The sequence below is a fragment of the Podarcis cretensis genome (assembly GCF_951804945.1).
Source record: "Podarcis cretensis genome assembly, chromosome: 1".
Classification (NCBI taxonomy): domain Eukaryota; kingdom Metazoa; phylum Chordata; class Lepidosauria; order Squamata; family Lacertidae; genus Podarcis; species Podarcis cretensis.
Genome location: NC_137170.1, coordinates 45,759,236 through 45,779,755, shown reverse-complemented (window position 1 = coordinate 45,779,755; position 20,520 = coordinate 45,759,236). Strand labels below are relative to the sequence as shown.

Here is a 20,520-nt window from a genome sequence, read left to right as displayed (position 1 = left end):
TCTAACCTTCCCCTTGCATCCTTTGATACCACCAGCTAAACTGGAAGGATCTCCAACCTACAGGGATGGGGGGGGGGAAGGCTATAGGGAAAAGGGGGGATATCACTTCTCCCACCATGCCCACTGCCCAGAACTTACAATGGGTTCTGAACAACATATTTTAGAAGACTCCGAGGGCCTTCTGGTGGTTCCCTCACCGTGAGAAGTGAGGTTACAGGGAACCAGGCAGAGGGCCTTCTCAGCAGTGGCCCCTGCCTTGTGGATTGCCCTCCCATCAGATGTCAAGGAAATAAACAACTATCTGACTTTTAGAAGACATTTGAAGGCAACCCTGTTTAGAGAAGTTTTTAATGTTTGATGTTTTGTTGTGTTTTTAATATTCTGTTCGGAGCCACCCAGAATGGCGGAAACCCAGCCGGATGGGAAGGGTATAAATAATAAATTATTATTATAAGACTGGAATTAAGAGATTCCCTCCTCCTGCCTGGCACATGCATACAGATACTTTGACGTGGAAAGATGACCCTCCAGCAAGGGAAATCCATGCATAGAGCCAGGGGAGGTGTGCATTTACAGCATCGGGTGGCGATGTGGGTTAAACCACAGAGCCTGGGACTTACCGATTAGAAGGTCAGCCATTTGAATCCCCACAACGGGGTGAGCTCCCATTGCTTGGTCCCTGCTCCTGCCAACCTAGCAGTTCTAAAGCACGTCAAAGTGCAAGTAGATAAATAGGTACCACTCAGGCAGGAAGGTAAACAGCGTTTCTGTGCGCTGCTCTGGTTCGCCAGAAGCGGCTTAGTCATGCTGGCCACATGACCTGGAAGCTGTACGCCAGCTCCCTCGGCCAATAAAGTGAGATGAGCGCCACAACCTCAGAGTCGTCCGCGACTGGACTTAATGGTCAGGGGTCCCTTTACCTTTTTACATGACTAACAATGCTCACCCTTCCAGACCCTGCTGCTCAGAGCCAGTATGGCATAGTGGTTAGAGAGTTAGAATAGGATCTAGGGTTCAAATCCTCACTCCACCATGAAGTTCACAGGGGAGCCTTGAACCACTTGCCAACTCTCAGTCTAACTTACCTCACAGGGTTGTAAGGGTGATATGGAGATGGAGAGAGTCACTTAGACCACCTTGAGTTTCTTGGAGGAAATGTGGCATATAAGAGACATGCAATAATAAACAAATATATTTAAATAAAAAGGACAGCTCTTGAGGACATAGTTTCAGCCAGTTTAACCCGGGAGAGAGGACATTCATTTCTGATCCAAATCTGTGTTAGGAAAACACATACATATTGTATTTCAAAAGAAAACTGGAGGGTGGAAGGAGATGCAATAGCGTAGTTTAGAAGGAAAAGGAACACCTGTTCTTAGCAACTTCATTGCACCAGCTCTAGCACATTTAAAGACACTTCACGCTGACTCTTGTTCCGCATAGCAACGTAACAACGGAGGTGGGAGGGAATATTTTTTTGTTTCTGAAACGAGAGGGTGTGTGGCTCTGAATCACTTTTGAAACAGGCGTTTATCCACCTCTGCCGGTTTAAAGCCTGAAAAATGTGTGTGAATATTTACAGTCTTATCCTTGACTCCATCGAGAACATTTAGCCTGCTCAAACTTGCATGGAAAACAATAATGGAAGCATGTGGAAGTTTATCACATCTGGTAAGCGTCATGGGTATTCCGGTTCAGATAGGCGGAGCAAAAAGCAGATTGTGTATGTTCTTTTCTTTCATTATAAAATCGTGGTGCATTTGTTGTTGTTTGTTAGCATATACACACTACAAAATGACATTGGTTTTGTACCAATTAACTAGGGAATGACAGCAGGAGAAACTTGTTGTGCTCACATTCTCCTGCATGGTGTTCTATAGGAATGTTTCATTATGGGATGCTGGTCTTTGGTCTGATTCAGCAGGGCTCTTCTTATGGCTGAGGATTCTGTTCCACGAGCCTTTCCCTGCCCCCCAGATTACAGTTTGCAATATTCCTTGGGGACAGAAAATGATTGTTCAACCAATTCATGCTTTAAGTCTCAAGGTATTTCACAGTGAAGATGCTTGTTTTTATTTTGGTTCTTTTGTCTTTGTTCTTTTTAGTTTTTATTGTATTTTCTTTGAATAGTGGGGCAGCTGCTCAGCTCAATCAGGAGGACACGAGACTCTTAATCTCAGGTTTGTGGGTTTGAGGCCTTTGATGGGCAAAAAGATTACTGTATTGCAGGGGGTTGGGCTACATGACCCTCGTGGTCCCTTCCAAACGTTTGATTCTGCGATTTTGTTATCTTTAAAGTCATTAGCAGTCTAGGCATTGTGTGTGAAAGGGTGGGATACAAATCATAAATAAATTAGGATAGTGGGGAATGGGTCCCCCCCCCCCCCTCTTGGATAGAAAGTACGTAAAGTATTGGTTTTGAGTGTGGCGTTTAAACTGCTAAATGGTCTGAGCCTAGGATGCCAGAAGCAGGATCTCCTCTGTGTAGACCATTCTAGCTTTGAGATCTTTTTTCTAGATGACATCAAAAACAAGAAAAATTCAGAGGCTGTTTTCTAGAACATTTTAGAAGAGTGGGGAGGAGAAAGACTACATACACAACATACATTTAAAGCACTCCTGCAAAAGAAAAAAAAAGAATCCTGTGAAGGCAGCCCTGTTTAGGGAAGTTTTTATTATTTAATGCTGTATTGTTTTTAACACTCGATTGGAAGCCGCCCAGAGTGGCTGGGGAAACTCAGTCAGATGGGCAGGGTATGAATAATAAATTATTGTTATTGTTATTATTGTTGTTGTTGTTGTTGTTGTTATGTGTACCCATGTGTTTACACATCGGGGCATGTGAACCTGCTAGCTGCTGCCCCTTCTCTTGTCTTGGGAGGCCGTCGCAGAGCAGCAACATTCGTGAGGCTTCTCTTTCCTATTGCAAGCCCTCAGCCGCACCGCAAGACGGGAGGGTCAGCGCCGAAACTCCCTGGCCAGGCCCTCCATGATCCTCCAGAGAGGCAGGCGGGCAGGTGGGCAGGCGGCTACTTGACGAAATGGGATCCTGCATATTTAAGAGCCCCTTTGTCTCTGAAACATCCTAAAGCGGGTGTGTCCCGCTGGCTCCACATTGTCCAGTGCTGTGTGCAGTGGCAGGAGAGGGGGGAGCGTTGGGGAAGGAGGCCCTCACGCTAAAGGGGGCCGTGCTAACATTGCTACCTCACAGACTCAGATTGGCTCCCCGCAGCAGCCATGAGTGGGTGTCTGGCATGATGCTCAGATGCATGTAGTGTCCTTGTCACAAGGGAGTGCTTGTGTGGGACGGTTAGTTGAGGAAGAGGGAAAGGGGCCATGTTTAATTTGGGTGCTGCCTTTCTCTTTACGTTAAAAAACCAAAAAACCCGGGCCATTCTGCCAAATTTAAAAAATCCACCTGGACAGAAATTTTAGCCCTGAAAAAGAGGACATGTCCAGGAAAAAACGGACACACGGCAACCCTAATTGATGAAAATATATGAGTGAAACGTAGTGGCAACAATTTCAAACCAAGGACCATTTGTTGTTGCGCTTGCCCTGGTCAAAGATGTTTCAAAAACGTTATTTTGAATTATGCCGATGGGAACAAATAGCAAAGATCTGTTGAGTAAAATTACACTTTTATTTGCACTTGCCACTCCTGCGTCTTACTCTAAATGCTAGCAATTTTATAATTATTTCATAATTGAGGCACTAGTTGTTCCTAAGTGCAACAAGTGGATACACTTTCTTCTTAGCAGGGACTTGGAGCTTATCCACCCTTATCTTTCCTGGAGGCTTCCCAGGCACAGTCCATGCCTTAAAGCTCCCTATTTGAGAGCTCTTTTTAGTGCTGAATCAAAGTAATCCACAGAAAACCCCAATTGCCATTTGTTGCGTGGGTTTTTGCAATAAGTGCTCTGGGGCAAAGAAAAGAGCTTTACAGCACAGACCTGTGCCAGAAAAGCATGGGGCAAAATGTAAGTGTGGGTAAGCCCTCAGACTACGGGCACTTCAATCCTATTCTGCACTAGTACAGGCTTCTGTGCATTACAATCTAGGGGAAGGAAAATTACTTACATGTAATCCCCAGTTGCTCCTGCCAACCTAGCAGTTCGAAAGTACATCAAAGTGCAAGTAGATAAATAGGTACCGTTCTGGCGGGAAGGTAAATGCCGTTTCCATGCGCTGCTCTGGTTCGCCAGAAGCGGCTTAGTCATGCCGGCCACATGACCCGGAAGCTGTACGCCAGCTCCCTCCGCCTGTAAAGCGAGATGAGCGTCGCAACCCCAGAGTTGTCCGTGACTGGACCTAACGGTCAGGGTCCCTTTATTATTGTTGTTTAGTCGTTTAGTTGTGTCCGACTCTTTGTGACCCCATGGGCCAGAGCACGCCAGGCACTCCTGTCTAGGTAAAGGGGTAAGGTGGTCCCTTTACCTTTACCTTAATCCCCAGTTGTATAGGAAAATTTGCTCTCATGAGCAGGGCTCTCGTCTCCTAGGGGTGAGATTTCTACAGCCTAGCTCAGGGGTAGCTTGCATCATGATCTCCAGCTGTTCTTGGATTCAAACACGCAGCATGGCCAATGAATGATGGGAATTATAGTCCAACAACATCAGAAGGGAACCATGTTGTGTGCAATAGCTGCCTTCAAATATCTGAAAAGGTGTCAACCACTAAGTAGGTGGAGTGAGATTTGTCTTCTATTGCTCCAGGGCAGGACTAGAAAGATCGGTCAGGTATTGCAAGAAAGTCAATTTCAGCTTAACATTACAAGAGGCTTCTTAACAGTAAAAGCTGTCCAGCAGTGGAACAGACTGGGGACATGGCTAGAAGCTGGAGGAGATCCAATATTGAGAGGATTGGCCTGGATGACTTCCAGGGTCCCTTCGACTCTATGATTCACCCCCAGAGTTGTAGACAAAACTATGCCCAAACCATTCACTGTTCAAGATAACTCACATCCAATGCCCCACTTCCTTGCATTGGTGTACATACCTGCTCTCAGAATAGAGAGGATGAGCCATTAATGTTTATACCATTGAATTCTAAAATTAGCCAGAGATGGGGCAGTTGTATGCCTCCCCCAATAGCCATTAAGCACACTTTAATAGTCGTCTATGGTTTTCGCCTGCTCAGTTCTTCTTTCCCTGCTTTCAATCCACATTTTCATGTTGACTTTTGTACATGATTTGCATGCAGGTAGAAACATCACCTTGTTGTCTGCTTAGTGTAAGAGTGATCAGAGCAAAGAATCTCCGGCAAGCAGATACCCGTAAGTAGCTTTCCTATTCCCTTGTGGTGGGCTTGAATGCAATGAGACTATGGTGCCCAGTAAGGCTTTCACAGGCCAGTCTTTTACAGTGGTACCTCAGGTTACAGACACTTCAGGTTACAGACTCCGCTAACTCAGAAATAGTACCTCGGGTTTAGAACTTTGCTTCAGGATGAGAACAGAAATTGTGCGGCGGCAGCAGGAGGCCCCATTAGCTAAATTTGTACTTCAGGTTAAGAACAGTTTCAGGTTAAGAACGGACCTCTGGAACCAATTAAGTTCTTAACCAGAGGTACCACTGTACTGAAAAGGAAAAGGCAATTACCCTGACCCATGGCCATGCTGGCTGGGGCTGATGGGAACTGGAGTCCAACAACTTTCAAACAGCCACTGGTTCCTCATCCCTGTGTTGGAATATTGATACTGGACATTTCACTTAATATGATGTTGTGAATTTTCTACAAATTCTTATTAACTAAATCTGCATGCTGCACTTTAAATAATCAGGGATAATAGGAGGTGTAATAAATGGAAAGAAGCAGAAGTCCCAGTAAACAAAGAATGGATACAAAAACTTATGGGCTATGTAGAAATGGTGGAACCTACTGGAAGAATAAGAAATCAAAATAACAAACTTTTTATAAAAGAATGGAAATGGTTTATTGAATATTTGCATATAAATTGTAAACAGATAAAAACATTCGCAGGATTACATATTGTAATAACCTGCAGTTTTATAAGAGTATATATTTACAGTAGATAATTAAATGAGCAAGTTAAATGAATTTGGATCTGCAGAAGATATTAAAAAATAAATTTAAGGAATCGCAGAAAGAAGGGGAAGGAAGTCAAATTTTGAAATGTTAAATGAATTGTAAAATAAATAAAATGTATAAATTTGAAAAGTATAAATAAAAAAAACCTATAAAAAGGAGTTGTAATACAGTGACATCTGGAAGGCCACAGAATCCCTACCCGTGTTCAAACAGAGAATTCTTTGAAAGGATATTTGCCAACATTGGGTATGAATTAATTCTGTACAGATATCAGCCCAATGCACAAAGTGAGATATATATATATATATATATATATATATATATATATATATATATATAATCTGTTTTAAAAATAGTTGCAAGGTATACAGTGGTACCTCGGGTTACATACACTTCAGGTTACAGACTCCACTAACCCAGAAATATTACCTCGGGTTAAGAACTTTGCTTCAGGATGAGAACAGAAATCGTGCTCCAGCGGCACAGCGGCAGCAGGAGGCCCCATTAGCTAAAGTGGTGCTTCAGGTTAAGAACAGTTTCAGGTTAAGAATGGACCTCCGGAGCGAATTAAATACGTAACCCGAGGTACCACTCTATTATATCAGCTATCACACAGTTAAAGTGCTACTTTCTCTCCCAACAGTAAGCCATACTGATTGCTATTTGACCCTATGGCTGCCAACGGCTTCTTCTGAAAGGTTCCAGACAAAGACTGTTCAAAATTCTAAAGACCCAGCCTGGAACGAAACTTTCCATTTCATGATCCAGAGCAAAGTGAAGGTCAGAAACTGATGGTCACTCCTTGTTGGTATATCATAATCTCACTGAAAGTGATTTCTTGTGAATTTGAAACGTGCCTTGATTTGTAGAAGATCACCAGCTCACAGAACTGAGCAGTAGAGTTCCGACGTTAGTGTCATGACACAACCTGGCACAATAGGGCAGTTGGTGTTTCTATGCCTGTTGTGGCTTTGCGCCGATTCTAATATATGCATACAGTCCTTCACAAATCCTATTGTATGTGAATGATTGCTTCTTTGAAAGAATCATCAGTCTTCTCCCTAATGTGTGAGTTTTCCATGTGCAGGGAAATTTGGATGCATGGATGATTTCAGATGAGCAGTCGCTCACGCACATAGGCTCACATAAATATTTGAATTTGCTTCCAGGACTGATTTAAATTTGACAGTAGCCCTAAACAGTGGCGGAGCTTCATGCTCTGGCACTGGGGGGTGGAGAGCAGGCAGGGGCGGGGCTCGCATGCGTCCCGGGGGCATGGCGCGCTGCCGCGGGGGCACGGTGCGTGTCCTGGGGGCGTGGCGCCCAGCGCGGGCGGGGTGGCAGCCACGATGGCACCCCACCGGGATCATGCTGCGGGGGCAGTGCACTTCCCCCGCACTCCTCTTCCTCTACCAGTGGCCCTAAAGAAGATCCCAAAAGTACTTATTCAGGTTATGCACACAGTTGGTTTAACATTTAAAATGCTTTATCCCACACACTGGCTATATGCATGAAATGTCTACTACACAACTTCATCATACATCATTAGAGCAAGACGGTTGCATATGAATGGGATGAGTCAGTACACAGGGAGATTCCACCTTACATGACTGCCACCTCATTTAGAACAGTCCTTAGATATGCCATAGGTCAAGTGGGGAAGGCGTGGGTCAGCAGTTTCCCAAGGTCCAAAGACCACAGAAGCAATGAAGCTGTTGATGGAATACATGCCTATTTTTGAAAGAGCAGGGAATTGAAGGTAAATGTACCCCATGCCTAATTTATATTCCCAATTATCCAACTCTTTTCTAAATTGAACATGTTTGGTCTCTTCTTGCATGGAATTCCATGCCATTGTAAAATGTTTTCCTTTTCGGTCTGGGGTATACAGAACTGTAGGAAGGCTGTACAGTTTTTTTTAGCATTTATTTATAGGTCTTTTCTCTCCTATCAGAACATGCTGGAGCTGAGTGTCTTCGATGAGGATGTCTGCCAAGACGAACAACTTTTCACGATTCGCTTTGATATAGCTGGACTCCCACTAAATGAAAAAGTGCTCTTGTCCTTTAAGTCCAATCCAAAGGTCTGTATAAGCAGAAAGAATGTTTAACAGGGCAATCCTATGCATGTTCACTCAGAAGTTCAGTAAAAAATTACTCACCAATAAGCTGGTTTAGCCCAATGAGAAAGGAAGTATTATTATTAAGTGGAACTTGTTTCTGAGTAAACATGTTTAAGATTGTACTGTGATGTGAATAGTATTTGTTGCCTGAAATGTCTAAGTTCCAGAATTCACAATCTTGATAGGTAATTAAGTAAAATAACTTAGCTGTAATGTGTGTATTATTTAGGGACACAAGGGATTTTGATTTGGTTCGTGTTTTAGTATGAACCCACCTAACTGGCCCTTTCTGAAACAATACTTGAACCAAAATGCACCTATCCTTTCAAATTCACACTTCTCTGAATTTTGTGAATCAGTTCTCCAGTAAGATATTGATGCAGAAATGTGCATATAGGGGAAGGGGGCCTAAAAATGCCTATATTTGTGAAAATAATGTACAAAAATGAGTTGTATTAGGGGAAATTGCTTACAAAGATGAGTATATTGGGTAAAATTGCATACATAAATATGTATAATGGGAGAAATCACACAAAATGCTGAAAAAATTTCAACGCTGACAAATTTTCAGCAACAAAAAATCACAGGATAATACAGAAATGGGGCAAAGTAAACATAAGAGTTTCTCATGTTTATGAACAGGTGTACATCCATATCTGTACTACATGTAGTTTGGTTTTATAGTGCTCTCTTGCAATACAAATGCAAAACACACACACACACACACACACACACACACACAACCCATTGCCCCAATCCAGCTCTGGTACCATTCACAAGGAAGTTGGCTCTCCTAGCTGGATGAGAAACAGTTTGTCAAGCAAGATGAGGTACATGCAGTTTTCTTCTTTAATCCAGAGTCTTGTGCTGTATGCATGCATACCTTTAAAGAAGCTAAATTTCCAGCTATCAGCTGTTCAGAAGAGGAAACTAGAACTGGATTCAGTCCTTCATCCACCACAGCTCTCCTTCCCCAACAAGAACTGATAGATAGATTTGGGCCTTGGAGATCAGGGAAGTTCAGGGGTGCATAGTACTAAATAAAATATGTGTTTGTGGGAGGGGGGTTTATCTTGTATTTTTATCTTGTGAACCACACTGAGATCTTTTGATGAAGATCAAAATTTAATAAATCTAATAAAACAACAACAACAACAACATACTAGCCAAAGTACCCCATGGGAAATTTAAACTGATTTTAATGGAACTAGGTTGCACCTAAAAAGTTGTGGAAACATTGTCAAACTAAAGAATTTTGGTATATAGAAAATAAATGGTGATCAAAAGAGGAAAACATGATTATAATTCCATGCCTTTTCCCAACCTCATCATTCCCCCTTCTAATTTTCCATGACAACTGTCACACGTGTGGCTATGAGAAATTGCTGACAGTATATGTCAGGTCTCACTAGTCTGCAGTTACATACAGTGGTACCTTGGTTTTCAGACATAATCTGTTCTGGAAGACCGTTCAAGTTCTGAAACGTTCAAAAGCCAAGGCACAAAGGGCGGTCTGCAAATTTAATAGAGAAAATTGGGGGGGGGCAGTGGAAGCCGTTCAACTTCGGAGGTGCATTCAAAAACAGAAGCATTTACTTCCAGGTTTTCAGTGTTCGAAAACCAAAATATTCGACTTCCAAGACGTTCGAAAACCAAGTTTCGAAAACCAAGTATTTTGTAGACTAGCAGTGCAGAATCTGTTATTAAAAGGGTTTAATTCGCTGACCACCCTCTTATTTCAGGATCAGGAGGAGCTGGAGGTGGAATTTGAGTTACGAAACAGGTGAGTAAATTCAGATACTACAGATTACTTAAAGCAACATGCCTTACCCTTCTGATAACCAGAATGTAAATCCATAAAAATGAGTTAATTATTAGAACTCAGGGAACATTGTCAACATTTCTCCCAATGACAGCAAAAGAAACATGTATTAATGCTCCAGGCCTGGCCAGCATTTTGACAAAGCCCCATAAGAAATGGTGTATTTTTTAATTTCCCAGGCTACAACAGCAAAGCTATGGTATCTGGTATGGGGAAGGAGAATCAAAAGCAGAGAAGTTGTCAAATTCAAAGCTCATGCCAGCAGACTGGAAAGTCAAGTCAAGTCAAGTAACCTTTATTGGCATCACATAGGAACATTCAGAATACAAACAGAATAAATAGGCCACTGTGGTCTCGTTGCCATTTCAACAGTACAGGACTGGAAAGTGTATTTTTCTTTATTTTTTTTCTCCTTCTGCCAGCCTTGAAAATAAAAAGATTTTCTGAAGGGAAAATAAGTATGGCGGCAAACTTGCCCTCACACCCTTCAAGGACCCCTCTTGCTCTCTCTGCTGTTGAACACTGACAGCACCTCAGCAATAGTTCCATTTTCAAGAGGAACATAAACATTTTATTACATGAATGTATATTCATTTATATTCCATTTATTTTTCAGTTTGAGTGTTCCTGAAACCATTGTTACGAATGGAACTCTTGTGGTAATTTTGTTATTTTCTGTCTGCTTTCTTGTACTTTAGATATACAGTGCAAGGGAAACAAAGAGATTATAAATTATATCAAAGTTAATGAATTATTATATACTCTCTGAGACAGGAATAGTATAAAACTGAACATAATTTTCCTACTGAGACATCAGGCATCTTCTCCTGTATGGGATGCTTAATTACTTGAGGGTTCAGTTGAAGTTATCATGGCCTTTCCAAGCATGTGATAAACCCTATGGATACTTATTTCTGGAATAAGTCCAGTTGAAAGAGGTTTATTGCAGCCCTAGTAAAAATATATAATCTAAGAAACAGGTTACTAAATGTGACAATATATTGATAAATCCAATCATTATTTTTAATCCAGTCAAGTGTGGGTAATATGTCATTTGTCATTCCTGATAAATTTACTGTCCATTTGGATTTGAGTCTGACTGAATAGGTCCCAGCAGAACCCAGCTTAGCCCTATTGGATGTGTTCCCTGTTGCTTTAACCACAGACATTGGGTTTTTGTTCCTTTGAGAATTTAAAATATGGGCAAATATAAATACCATCCATAATACATTTGTCTGTTCTTCATGGATTCAGGTTCTGAAATTAAACATTCCATAAAAATTGTGATCCAGGTGGCAAGCCTATGGCCACAACTTTCTTACTTGCTTCCTTTTAAAAAAATGCTCTTCTTGTTAAAAAAATTTAAATCAATACATAGGATCCAAACTAAGTTGTAGGTGTGTAGGCTCATTAATTTCAATGAGTTTGGTTGTAAATTGCTTTGGCTAGCCTTGGGCAAGATGAAGTGACTAACAAATTTAATAAATAATAATAATTTTAAAATGGGTTTAATTAAGTGGCACTGTGGTGTAAACCACTGAGCCTAGAGCTTGCCGATCAGAAGGTCGGCAGTTCGAATCCCCGCGACGGGGTGAGCTCCCGTTGTTCGGTCCCAATTCCTGCTCACCTAGCACTTCGAAAGTGCAAGTAGATAAATAGGTACCACTCTGGGCGGGAAGGTAAACGGTGTTTCCGTGCGCTGCTCTGGTTTCACCAGAAGTGGCTTAGGCATGCTGGCCACATGACCCGGAAGCTGTCTGTGGACAAACGCCTGCTCCCTCGGCCTGTAAAGCGAGATGAACACCGCAACCTCAGAGTCGTCTGTGACTGGTACCTTTACTTTTACGTTTAAGTCTGAATTGTAATCAAACACTATATAAAATTATTTCAGAATCCTTGTATTTTCTGTACTGTACTGTACTGTATTTGTGATTCAGTCATTCAGTTTTGAAAGGGATTGATTATTATGCCCCCCTCCAAATGCTAACTTTTAGATGGCAAAGAAAGTAATAAAAGGAAGTTTCAACTAGATTCTAAACTTTCAATGTTCTTCTGTCTTCTTGTATGCCTACAGGCTCGTGAAGTTTGTTGTTTGGAATTTGAAGTAGAGAAGAAAAAAAGACAGAAATCAAGTAAGATTTTCATCATAGTAATAATGGTTTCTCTAGTTTTCAACCAGTAATAATTATTTTGAAGAATGTTAAAATGAATTAACACCATTGTTTTAAATATATAGAATGCCTAGTAAAACTTACCTAATCTTATATAAAGCCTAGTTCTCTTAAGTTGATATTTCTTCATACTGTATCTTTCATCAGTATATTCTGATCATTACATTTCTCCTTGATTAGCCACATCACACACTCCAACTTTTGCAAGGCTAATATATCCCATACATATTTCTCTTGATCCAGCAAGGGAGCTTTGTATATACAGGCTGTGCACAAATGAAGATTCACCTCTAAGACTACAAACCTATGCACACTTACTTGAGATCAAGTCCCACTGAACTCATTGACACCTCTGAGCAGAGCTTTTTTTTATGGTGGTACGCATACCCCTAAACATTTTGTGAATCCAAGATTGGCCTCATTGAGGGGCAGTATTTCAATATGCGTAGGAAAATGAGAGTATCTCTAAACATATTTTTCTTAGAAAAAGAACACTGCCTCTGAGTATACAGGGAGAGGATTGTGCTGTGAATGTGCCTTTGCATTCAAAAAGTATTGCTTACCTGCTGGGTGATGAATATTTATGATGGATGGGAATGCAATGAGCAAGACAAGTTCAATAAGGAACTGTATAGATATTTCACTGTTCATATTTGATTTCCTCAAAAGTATAGCTTTTGTTCGGAGTCTTAGCATGGTGCAATAACAAGGCCAAGTTAACTAACGGAGCAAGTAATATATAAATTAGTGATGTGGATGCCATTAAGAAATATGATTTTTGCAGAGGCCCACTTTGAGTTTAGCACAAAAAGTTATTGCAAGCAACAGACCTGTCATGAACATTTTCCCTTCTTTCTTTCAGGACGTGAACTATCCCTTATGATGAAAGGATCCCATGAAGGATACCAGGAGCTTAGTTCAAGCCAGTACTCATTCCACTATGCCAAATATAAGCACCCAACAATGGAGGTTAAACTACCGAAGAGGGCTCTAGATTATGCCTTTGTACGTTATTCATCAGCCGAACACTAAGGGCTTATCCACACTTCCAATTGGTCCCACTCTTTCTGGGCCCGCACTTAAAATCTCTGTGTCTGAGTGGTTTTGTGTTTGTTTTGTCCCAGAGCTTTCCCCCATTATAACCTGCTCAATTGGAGCAAACATCCATTCAGATTTTGCATGGATTGTCATTTGCTCCAATTGAGCTTTAAAGAGTGGGTTTTAATGGGGAAAGCTGCAGAGCAAAAAAAAAAAGGGGGGGGGAGATGTGCTCAGACATGGAGCTCAGACCATGCCTAGAAAGAGAGGAGGAAATGTAAGTGTGCATAAACCCTAATGATAAAAAGGTTCCTTTTTTTTCATTGATGTTTTATTTCCGGGGGGGGGGGGGGGAGGAACCAGGGGATTAATTGTGAAAGCCACTCTGAGAATATATATAATGTGTATACTAAAGGGAGAAGCATACAGTTTTTTTAAAATAAAAAGATACGGATGAGCAGACTTTGTGAGTGGACTTGCCCCAACCCTCCGGAGCGGAATATAAAGGTGTGCAGAAGGATGCTGGAGGGTGGAGTTGCCATATTTCAAACAGTGAAAATCCAGACAGAAAAGCTGTGGAGCACTGCCAACATGGCCTGCCATATGGACTTTCCCAGACATTTTACCGATTTTCACCCAGACACTGATTGACCACCCTACCGGAGAGAGAAGTGGAAACTGAAATCCTGTTGCATAAGTGGAAGTTCTTTCTCCTCAGGTGCAAACAGCATTGGATAAAATCCTAGACATGCAACTTTGCACTCTTTCTCATAGAAACATGTGGGTTTTCTTCTTCTTCCAGGGGCCAAGCTCTTATAACAGGAAAGAAAGATCCCTCAGAGTCGATATAAATTCACTTCCTACCAGCAAGAAAATAGTGCTCGCAGAGGTGAGAATCAGTTGCTGTCCTCCTGAATATTGCTTTGAATGGATTCTTTTGGAAGAGAAATATCCATCATTGCTTGCTTCCATAATCTACAGCATAAGGGGCCAGTTTATCATTGTCATTGTTAAATGTTAATATAATGATTAGGTAGACTGTGGCCTCTGCATCATGGACAAGGCCATATGTACAACGCAGTAAAAAAGATTTCAATTCCAAAGTAAAATTCCAAAGCTATCTAAATCCTTCAGTCTGAATCAATTATTGATTTATGGCTTATTGAATCACTTGCTTCTTATTTTGTTGCTTTTGAGGAATAATGAAACAATGTAAAAGGATCTAACTATTTATAACTATTTATGCATCTTTGCTCTGGCAGTTTTTAATCTTTTAACATATTGCTTAACTAACAAATATGATAAAAGTCCTTTTTTTTAAAAAAATATCTAAATTCTGAGTAGAAATTGTAGAAAGAAGGAAGAACTTCCCCTTTATTTATGATTCCCAGAAAGGCAAATTTATTGACATGTTTCAATATGGGGGTGAATATAAATTTAATCAATTAATTCATGTGTCACCCAGAAGCCAGTTTATTGATTGTTACAGTCTTAATTGGTTGATAGACACTGTTGTACGGTTTCATTTGGTCTGCAATATTAAGGAAACCAAACCAATTTACACCTCCTGGATTAATGCACTGATCAGAATATAATTAACCTTCAGATTTCTCACTTCCATGTATTAAAATGTGTACATTGGGGGCAGGGGGGAGTATGCAAAAAGCTATTTTGTGATAAAATGCATATTTAAATATTAATTTTAATGCAGATTTTAAGAGGGGATCGCATCTTAATGTGGAAATGGGATGGAATGGATTTGTGACTAACCACATGGGATACTAACACAGATCAGCAATACACTGATCCATCCCTGTTATGTCATAAAGTGGGTTGCCAAGCCAATTGAAATAATTGTTAGAAACTATAGCATTTCTTTCACCCTTTATCTAGCTCTAGTCATGCATAATCAAGATGCTAACGTTTGCTTAGCTGCTTGAGAACATAGAAGGGGATTTGCATTGGGATGTGTATCCTATTCAAAGTAATATAGCCTGTATAGAAGAGGGATGGGAAATCTCAAGTACGGCCCTCCAGGTCTCTCTGTTCAGCCTGTGGGACTCTCCCCAGGCTGCGCACCTCACAGGCCTTATTATCCTCAAGTACAGTATCTTGTACGGAATGTGTTCTGTAACTGTGGTAATGCCTCTTATCTAGATGAAGGACAGAGAGGGGTGTGTGGGTGTAAATGGCTCACTTTTGCATAATGTAGCCTACTGTACAAAGGCCATGTCAATTGCTGCATCCGCTGTTGGCTTCTAGGCCATATAGAAGGCTGTTCATGAGGCAATGTGACTCTGAGGCTGGAAAAAGTTCCTCACCCCTGTATCCTCCTTTCAATATTTATCTGAATTTGTGTTAAGATTTACGCCCAAGGTTTCCAATCCAGTAAGTGGAACGTGTGAACCTAAGAACCCCTGCCGAAACAAACCAAAGAACTATCTAATACAGCATTCTGTTCTCACAGTGGCCAACCAGATTCTGATGGGAAGCCCACTCACAGGTGGGGAATGCGCTGTTGTGCTCAGGTGCTACTTTCGGGCATCTGATTGGTCATGGTGAAAACAGGATGCTGGATTAGACAGGCCATTGGCTCAATCCAGCAGGCTCTTCTTATGTTCTTAGGACCTAAGTGCAACCACATTCTCCCCATTTGTGATGCCCAGAAACTGGTACACTGAAGATGGAACATGGTTAAGAGCAAGTGATAGGCTTATTCTCAAGGAATTCTCTAATCCTCTTTTAAAGCCACACAGGATGGTGGTGAATTCTGGTGCCTATTTTTCTAAAAGAATAGCACTGATGGTGGCCCATCACTACATCATGTGTGAGTGAATGTCATACTGAATATGTATTTTATTTTATTTTTTTGGTCTTTCTTGAATCTTCCAAAAGAATTCTGTTTACATGCATGCATCTTCAGAACTGACTCAGGGCATCTATGTACCATGTTTCAAAGGGAGGCAAAGGAGTGAAATTTGCGTTTGTATTCTGTTTTTGTTTTTTCAGAATAAAAAAATTGCATTGCATGTGAAAACAGAAGTCTGGTAAGAGATCCTTCCTGTGTTGGATAGCTATAATCTTAACTATTTTTCTACTTGTCTGTCTGTTGGAGAAATATTCTTACAGGAGATTAGCCATGTGTTCAGGATATTAGTCATTTGTATGCAGTATGAGCACTGTACCTAACATTTATTGAATAAACAGAGTTTACATCTATATAACAAGAGTCACATTTTATACAGAGAGGGCTGATGTACCCTATAGCTTTAGAGTTCTAGTGAGCCACACTTTTGTGGTGTCGTTATGCTTAGTCTTTTTAATCGAAATCACTGCTGTGTAAAAACCACCACATAAACCTTGCTGCCTTGTGAAAGCAAATGACTTGATGCCCCGTGAGGCTTCGCCTGCCACACATTTTGTTAATTGGTCAGCTCAGGGATGTTGGCAAGCAGTCTCTAAGCTTGACTCTTGGATGAGTAGCACCTTTTAAAAGTTCTGAAACAGATTCTGAGATACAATATGCCTGTGTTCCCCCTACCACCTTCTGTGTGGCTATTCCAGCCAGACTGACCTAGATGTGCGCTTGGGATATGGCCTTTGTACACAGGAGCAAGATTTCTTGTGCAAAAGGCAGAAGATTGTTGCTGGGGCGTTGAAAAATGTCCTCAAACTAGAAAAGGATCTGCAGGATCATGAGGTACGTGATGCAGAACTCTGGCTATCGCTGCTGTATGAATTATCACAATATGTGGAATGGAAATTGCAGAGAGAGTCTGGGAGCAAGAATAATGTGTGTCATGGTCAGCACACCACTGTGGTAGCCTCCCATACAAAGTTGCTTTCCTGTTCTCTGCAGTGATTTAGTGTTACGTTGTCAGAGTGCTGCATCTGAACTGGCCACTGTGTACACGAGGAATAATTCACCAACGATGCCATCTTTTCCAAGGCTTGAGTGAGCACTGAACTTTCCAAGCAACTGCCCAAAGCGGTATCACATTCATGCCATTATTCATTCATGTGCCCTGCTGAAATTGGCTTAGTCGCCCATTCTATTTTCTCATCCTCTGAGATGAAAGCAAGCATAATAAAATGCAGGCTAAAAGGGCTGTAGCTCAATAGCATAACATCTACTTGCATGCAGAAGTTCCCAGGTTCAGTCCTTGGCATTTCCAAGTACCGTATTTTTTGCTCTATAGGACTCACCGGACCATAAGACGCACCTAGTTTTAGAGGGGGAGAGCAAGAAAAAAAATTATCTCCCTCTCTGCGCAGCACCCCTTCAGCAAAGCGGCAGGAGGAACGGAGCCCCTTCCATTTCTCCTCCCGCTTCGCTGAAGGGGCGCTGCGCAGAGAGGGAAAGTTGTGCAGCGCCTCTCCAGCGAAGCAAAGCCAGGAGAAGAAGAAGAAGAAGAAGAGTTTGGATTTGATATCCCGCCTTTCACTCCCCTTCAGGAGTCTCAAAGCGGCTAACATTCTCCTTTCCCTTCCTCCCCCACAACAAACACTCTGTGAGGTAAGTGGGGCTGAGAGACTTCAAAGAAGTGTGACTAGCCCAAGGTCACCCAGCAGCTGCATGTGGAGGAGCGGAGACTCGAACCCGGTTCCCCAGATTACAAGACTACCGCTCTTAACCACTACACCACACTGGCTCTCAGTGTGCGGTGCGCACTGATCCCTTTTGTTCTCCTGGCGGTGCGCACTGATCCCTTTTGCTCTCCTGGCTTCAGCGAAAGCAACGCAAAGCCTCCGGAGTCTTCTGGCAGCTATCCGTGAAGCCATGGAGCCTGCATTCACTCCATAAGACGCACACACATTTCCCCTTAATTTTTGGAGAGGAAAAAGTGTGTCTTATAGAGCGAAAAATACGGTATTATTTATTTATTAAATTTGCATACCGGACTCTGAGGTCCAGCTCCGAGGGCCTTCTGGAGGTTCCCTCCCAATGAGAAGTGAGGTTACAGGGAACCAGGCAGAGGCAGAGGGCCTTCTCGGTAGTATCACAAGCAATGAGAGAGGAGCATTAGCTCACCATAGCACATGTATTTTTCTTGCATCTGACTACTTCGCTCAGATTGCTGTGCTGCCTTTAACCCTATTGACCTCATTAGACTGAAGAAGAAACTAGTTAGTAAGTTCTCCGCCACTGAAAATAGCAGCCTTGAATCTGCTCCTCTTTTTCTCCTCTTTTTCGCCTTGTGACATTTTATCGTGTTTTTAATTTTCTGTTGAGAGCCGCCCAGAGTGGCTGGGGAAACCCAGCCAGATGGGTGGGGTATAAATAATAAATCCCACAGCGGGATCCCAAAGATCCCACAGCGGTTCACAACAGAAAAATACATAATGAGAATTCAAAATACATAATAAAAACGAAACAATAACCTCCCTCCCACAAACGCATTTTAAAAGCCATAGAGTGTTATTCAGCCGAAAGCCTGGTTGATGAGAAACGTTTTTGCATGGTGCTGAGAAATATTCAATGCAGGTGCCAGGCGAGCCTCTCTGGGAAGGGCATTCCACAAATAGGACTGGGAGTGTCTCCAGTCTGAAACCACAGAGAGAGATACCATGGGCCCATTGAGCTCAGTATTTTCTACCCTGACTGACAGGGACTCTCCAATGGTTGATATGTTTTGATATTCCTGACACATTGGGCATACTGAATGTTTCAATAAACATTTCCACTTTTAGCATCAATTGGAGGCTTCCCATTTTTCCTTTGACTTTTTTTGCTTCTTGTTGTTGCCCCTTCCTTTGCATGTTCTGCTGATCTCGGCAACACCAGTGGTGATGATGTTTAATAATAGTTATTATCTATCACGTTTCCCAGGCTTCAGACCCAAGTAATGAGTTAAGCATGCAATTAGTAAAGCGACTGTTAAAGTAATCGCTTAAGCATGCACTAAACTCTCCCATTGAAATCATCAAGACTTAATTAAAAATGAGGGGTTTAAATCAGTAGTCAGCTAAAGTTTTCATCAGTTGTGGCACAGAGAGCAATTTTATTTATTTGATTCATTATAATTTTATACTGCTTAGCCAACTGTGTTCTCTTTGAATTTTAATCAGTGCAGGAAGGAGCAGTGATGATTACTAGGGTTGAGATTTTTAAGAGCACATGACTGCTCGAAACCAGTGGAGCACTAAGTAAACATCCCATCAGCACAAGGATATACACTTGGGCAATGGAAGTTTCTCCCCACTCCTTCTCCCACTCCTCCCTTAAATCTGTTCTGGGTTGTTCCCCCCGACCCCCAACACTCTGGAGCAGATTGGGGTGTGGGGCAGAGCAGTGGCGTAGCGTGGGTTGTCAGCACCCGGGGCAAGGCAAGTAATTTGCGCCACCTAACCCGTGGATTTGTGCCCCCTAACCCGTGGATTTGCGCCCCCTAACCCTAACCCCCAGATGTTGCGCCCGGTGCGGCCGGCCCCCCCTGCACCCCCCACTGGGGCAGAGAATGAAGTTGTTGAAAGTGACCTTCCATTCAGGAGTGGTAGCTGTTGTTTTCCAAAATTACAAGTTATATTCCAAGTTTAGATTGCTTCAGGATCTAAAAAACCCCACCCCTACTAAGGTGTTCGTAATGTGCAAATGTCTTTAAACAGAATAATCAGTTCACTGGTTAAAAAGCAGATTCTGCAATTTATTTTATTGATTAACAGCCATAATTAAAATACTTCAGTTTCTTGTGCATTAGCCTGCCACAGTCATCTCTAGTTTGTTTGTTTTTTAAAGTAATATATTCCTACATGCAAATTAATTTCAAAGGGGGCATGCATATCATGAGATGTGTGACATGTGTGTTGCATGTCATGATTTCAGACAACTGACCAAATATGTATACAGTCATGCCACACTTCATGTATGACCATAGATGAGATTTTCTATGCAAATTGGTAAAACGTGTATGAAATTGTGGTCTGCGAATCGGCTTATGTAGGGGAGAAGAAGTTGTGAGACGGAGGAGACTTTAAAGAAGGCATTGACCAAAACAAATGAATGAGAGGGATGTGAGAGAGATCGTATTTTCATTTAGCTGGTTATGGAATGCTCTGAACTGATATGCAATGTCTAAAAGAAAAATAGGCTAGCTGTGAAACTGGGCATGAAGCAACTGTTTACTAATATCACAAACTGGCAGAATAACTGCCTGAATAATAATGAAGAACAGCTGATTCATTCTTTGCAGTTTGTAATTTATCTCTATTATTGATTATATTGCTTAATTAATTAATTACCACCTTTATAAAGGCTCTGTAGAGTAGAAACTATTAACAGTGAATTATCAGTTTCCACTTTTGCATCATCAAGCATG

General features: G+C 41.7%; 1 protein-coding gene across 3 annotated transcripts in view; it reads left to right on the top strand.

Moving 5' to 3' along the window:
- Positions 1-1,506: 1,506 nt before the first annotated feature.
- The window catches only part of LOC307209485 (cytosolic phospholipase A2 epsilon-like), a gene marked incomplete at its 5' end in the record, with an annotated part of 34,137 nt that continues 15,123 nt past the window's right edge, over positions 1,507-20,520 (top strand). The window contains 11 exons of one of the 3 annotated variants that reach the window (XM_079964607.1): positions 1,507-1,671; positions 5,203-5,275; positions 6,695-6,831; positions 8,006-8,134; positions 9,916-9,956; positions 10,612-10,654; positions 12,070-12,127; positions 13,029-13,171; positions 14,007-14,093; positions 16,214-16,251; positions 16,769-16,904. In XM_079964607.1, the coding sequence (XP_079820733.1) occupies positions 1,642-1,671; positions 5,203-5,275; positions 6,695-6,831; positions 8,006-8,134; positions 9,916-9,956; positions 10,612-10,654; positions 12,070-12,127; positions 13,029-13,171; positions 14,007-14,093; positions 16,214-16,251; positions 16,769-16,904 (915 nt within the window). Of the gene's footprint in view, positions 1,724-5,196; positions 5,276-6,694; positions 6,832-8,005; positions 8,135-9,915; positions 9,957-10,611; positions 10,655-12,069; positions 12,128-13,028; positions 13,172-14,006; positions 14,094-16,213; positions 16,252-16,768; positions 16,905-20,520 lie in introns of those variants that run through there. The other 2 variants (XM_079964609.1, XM_079964608.1) reach the window with 2 other exon arrangements.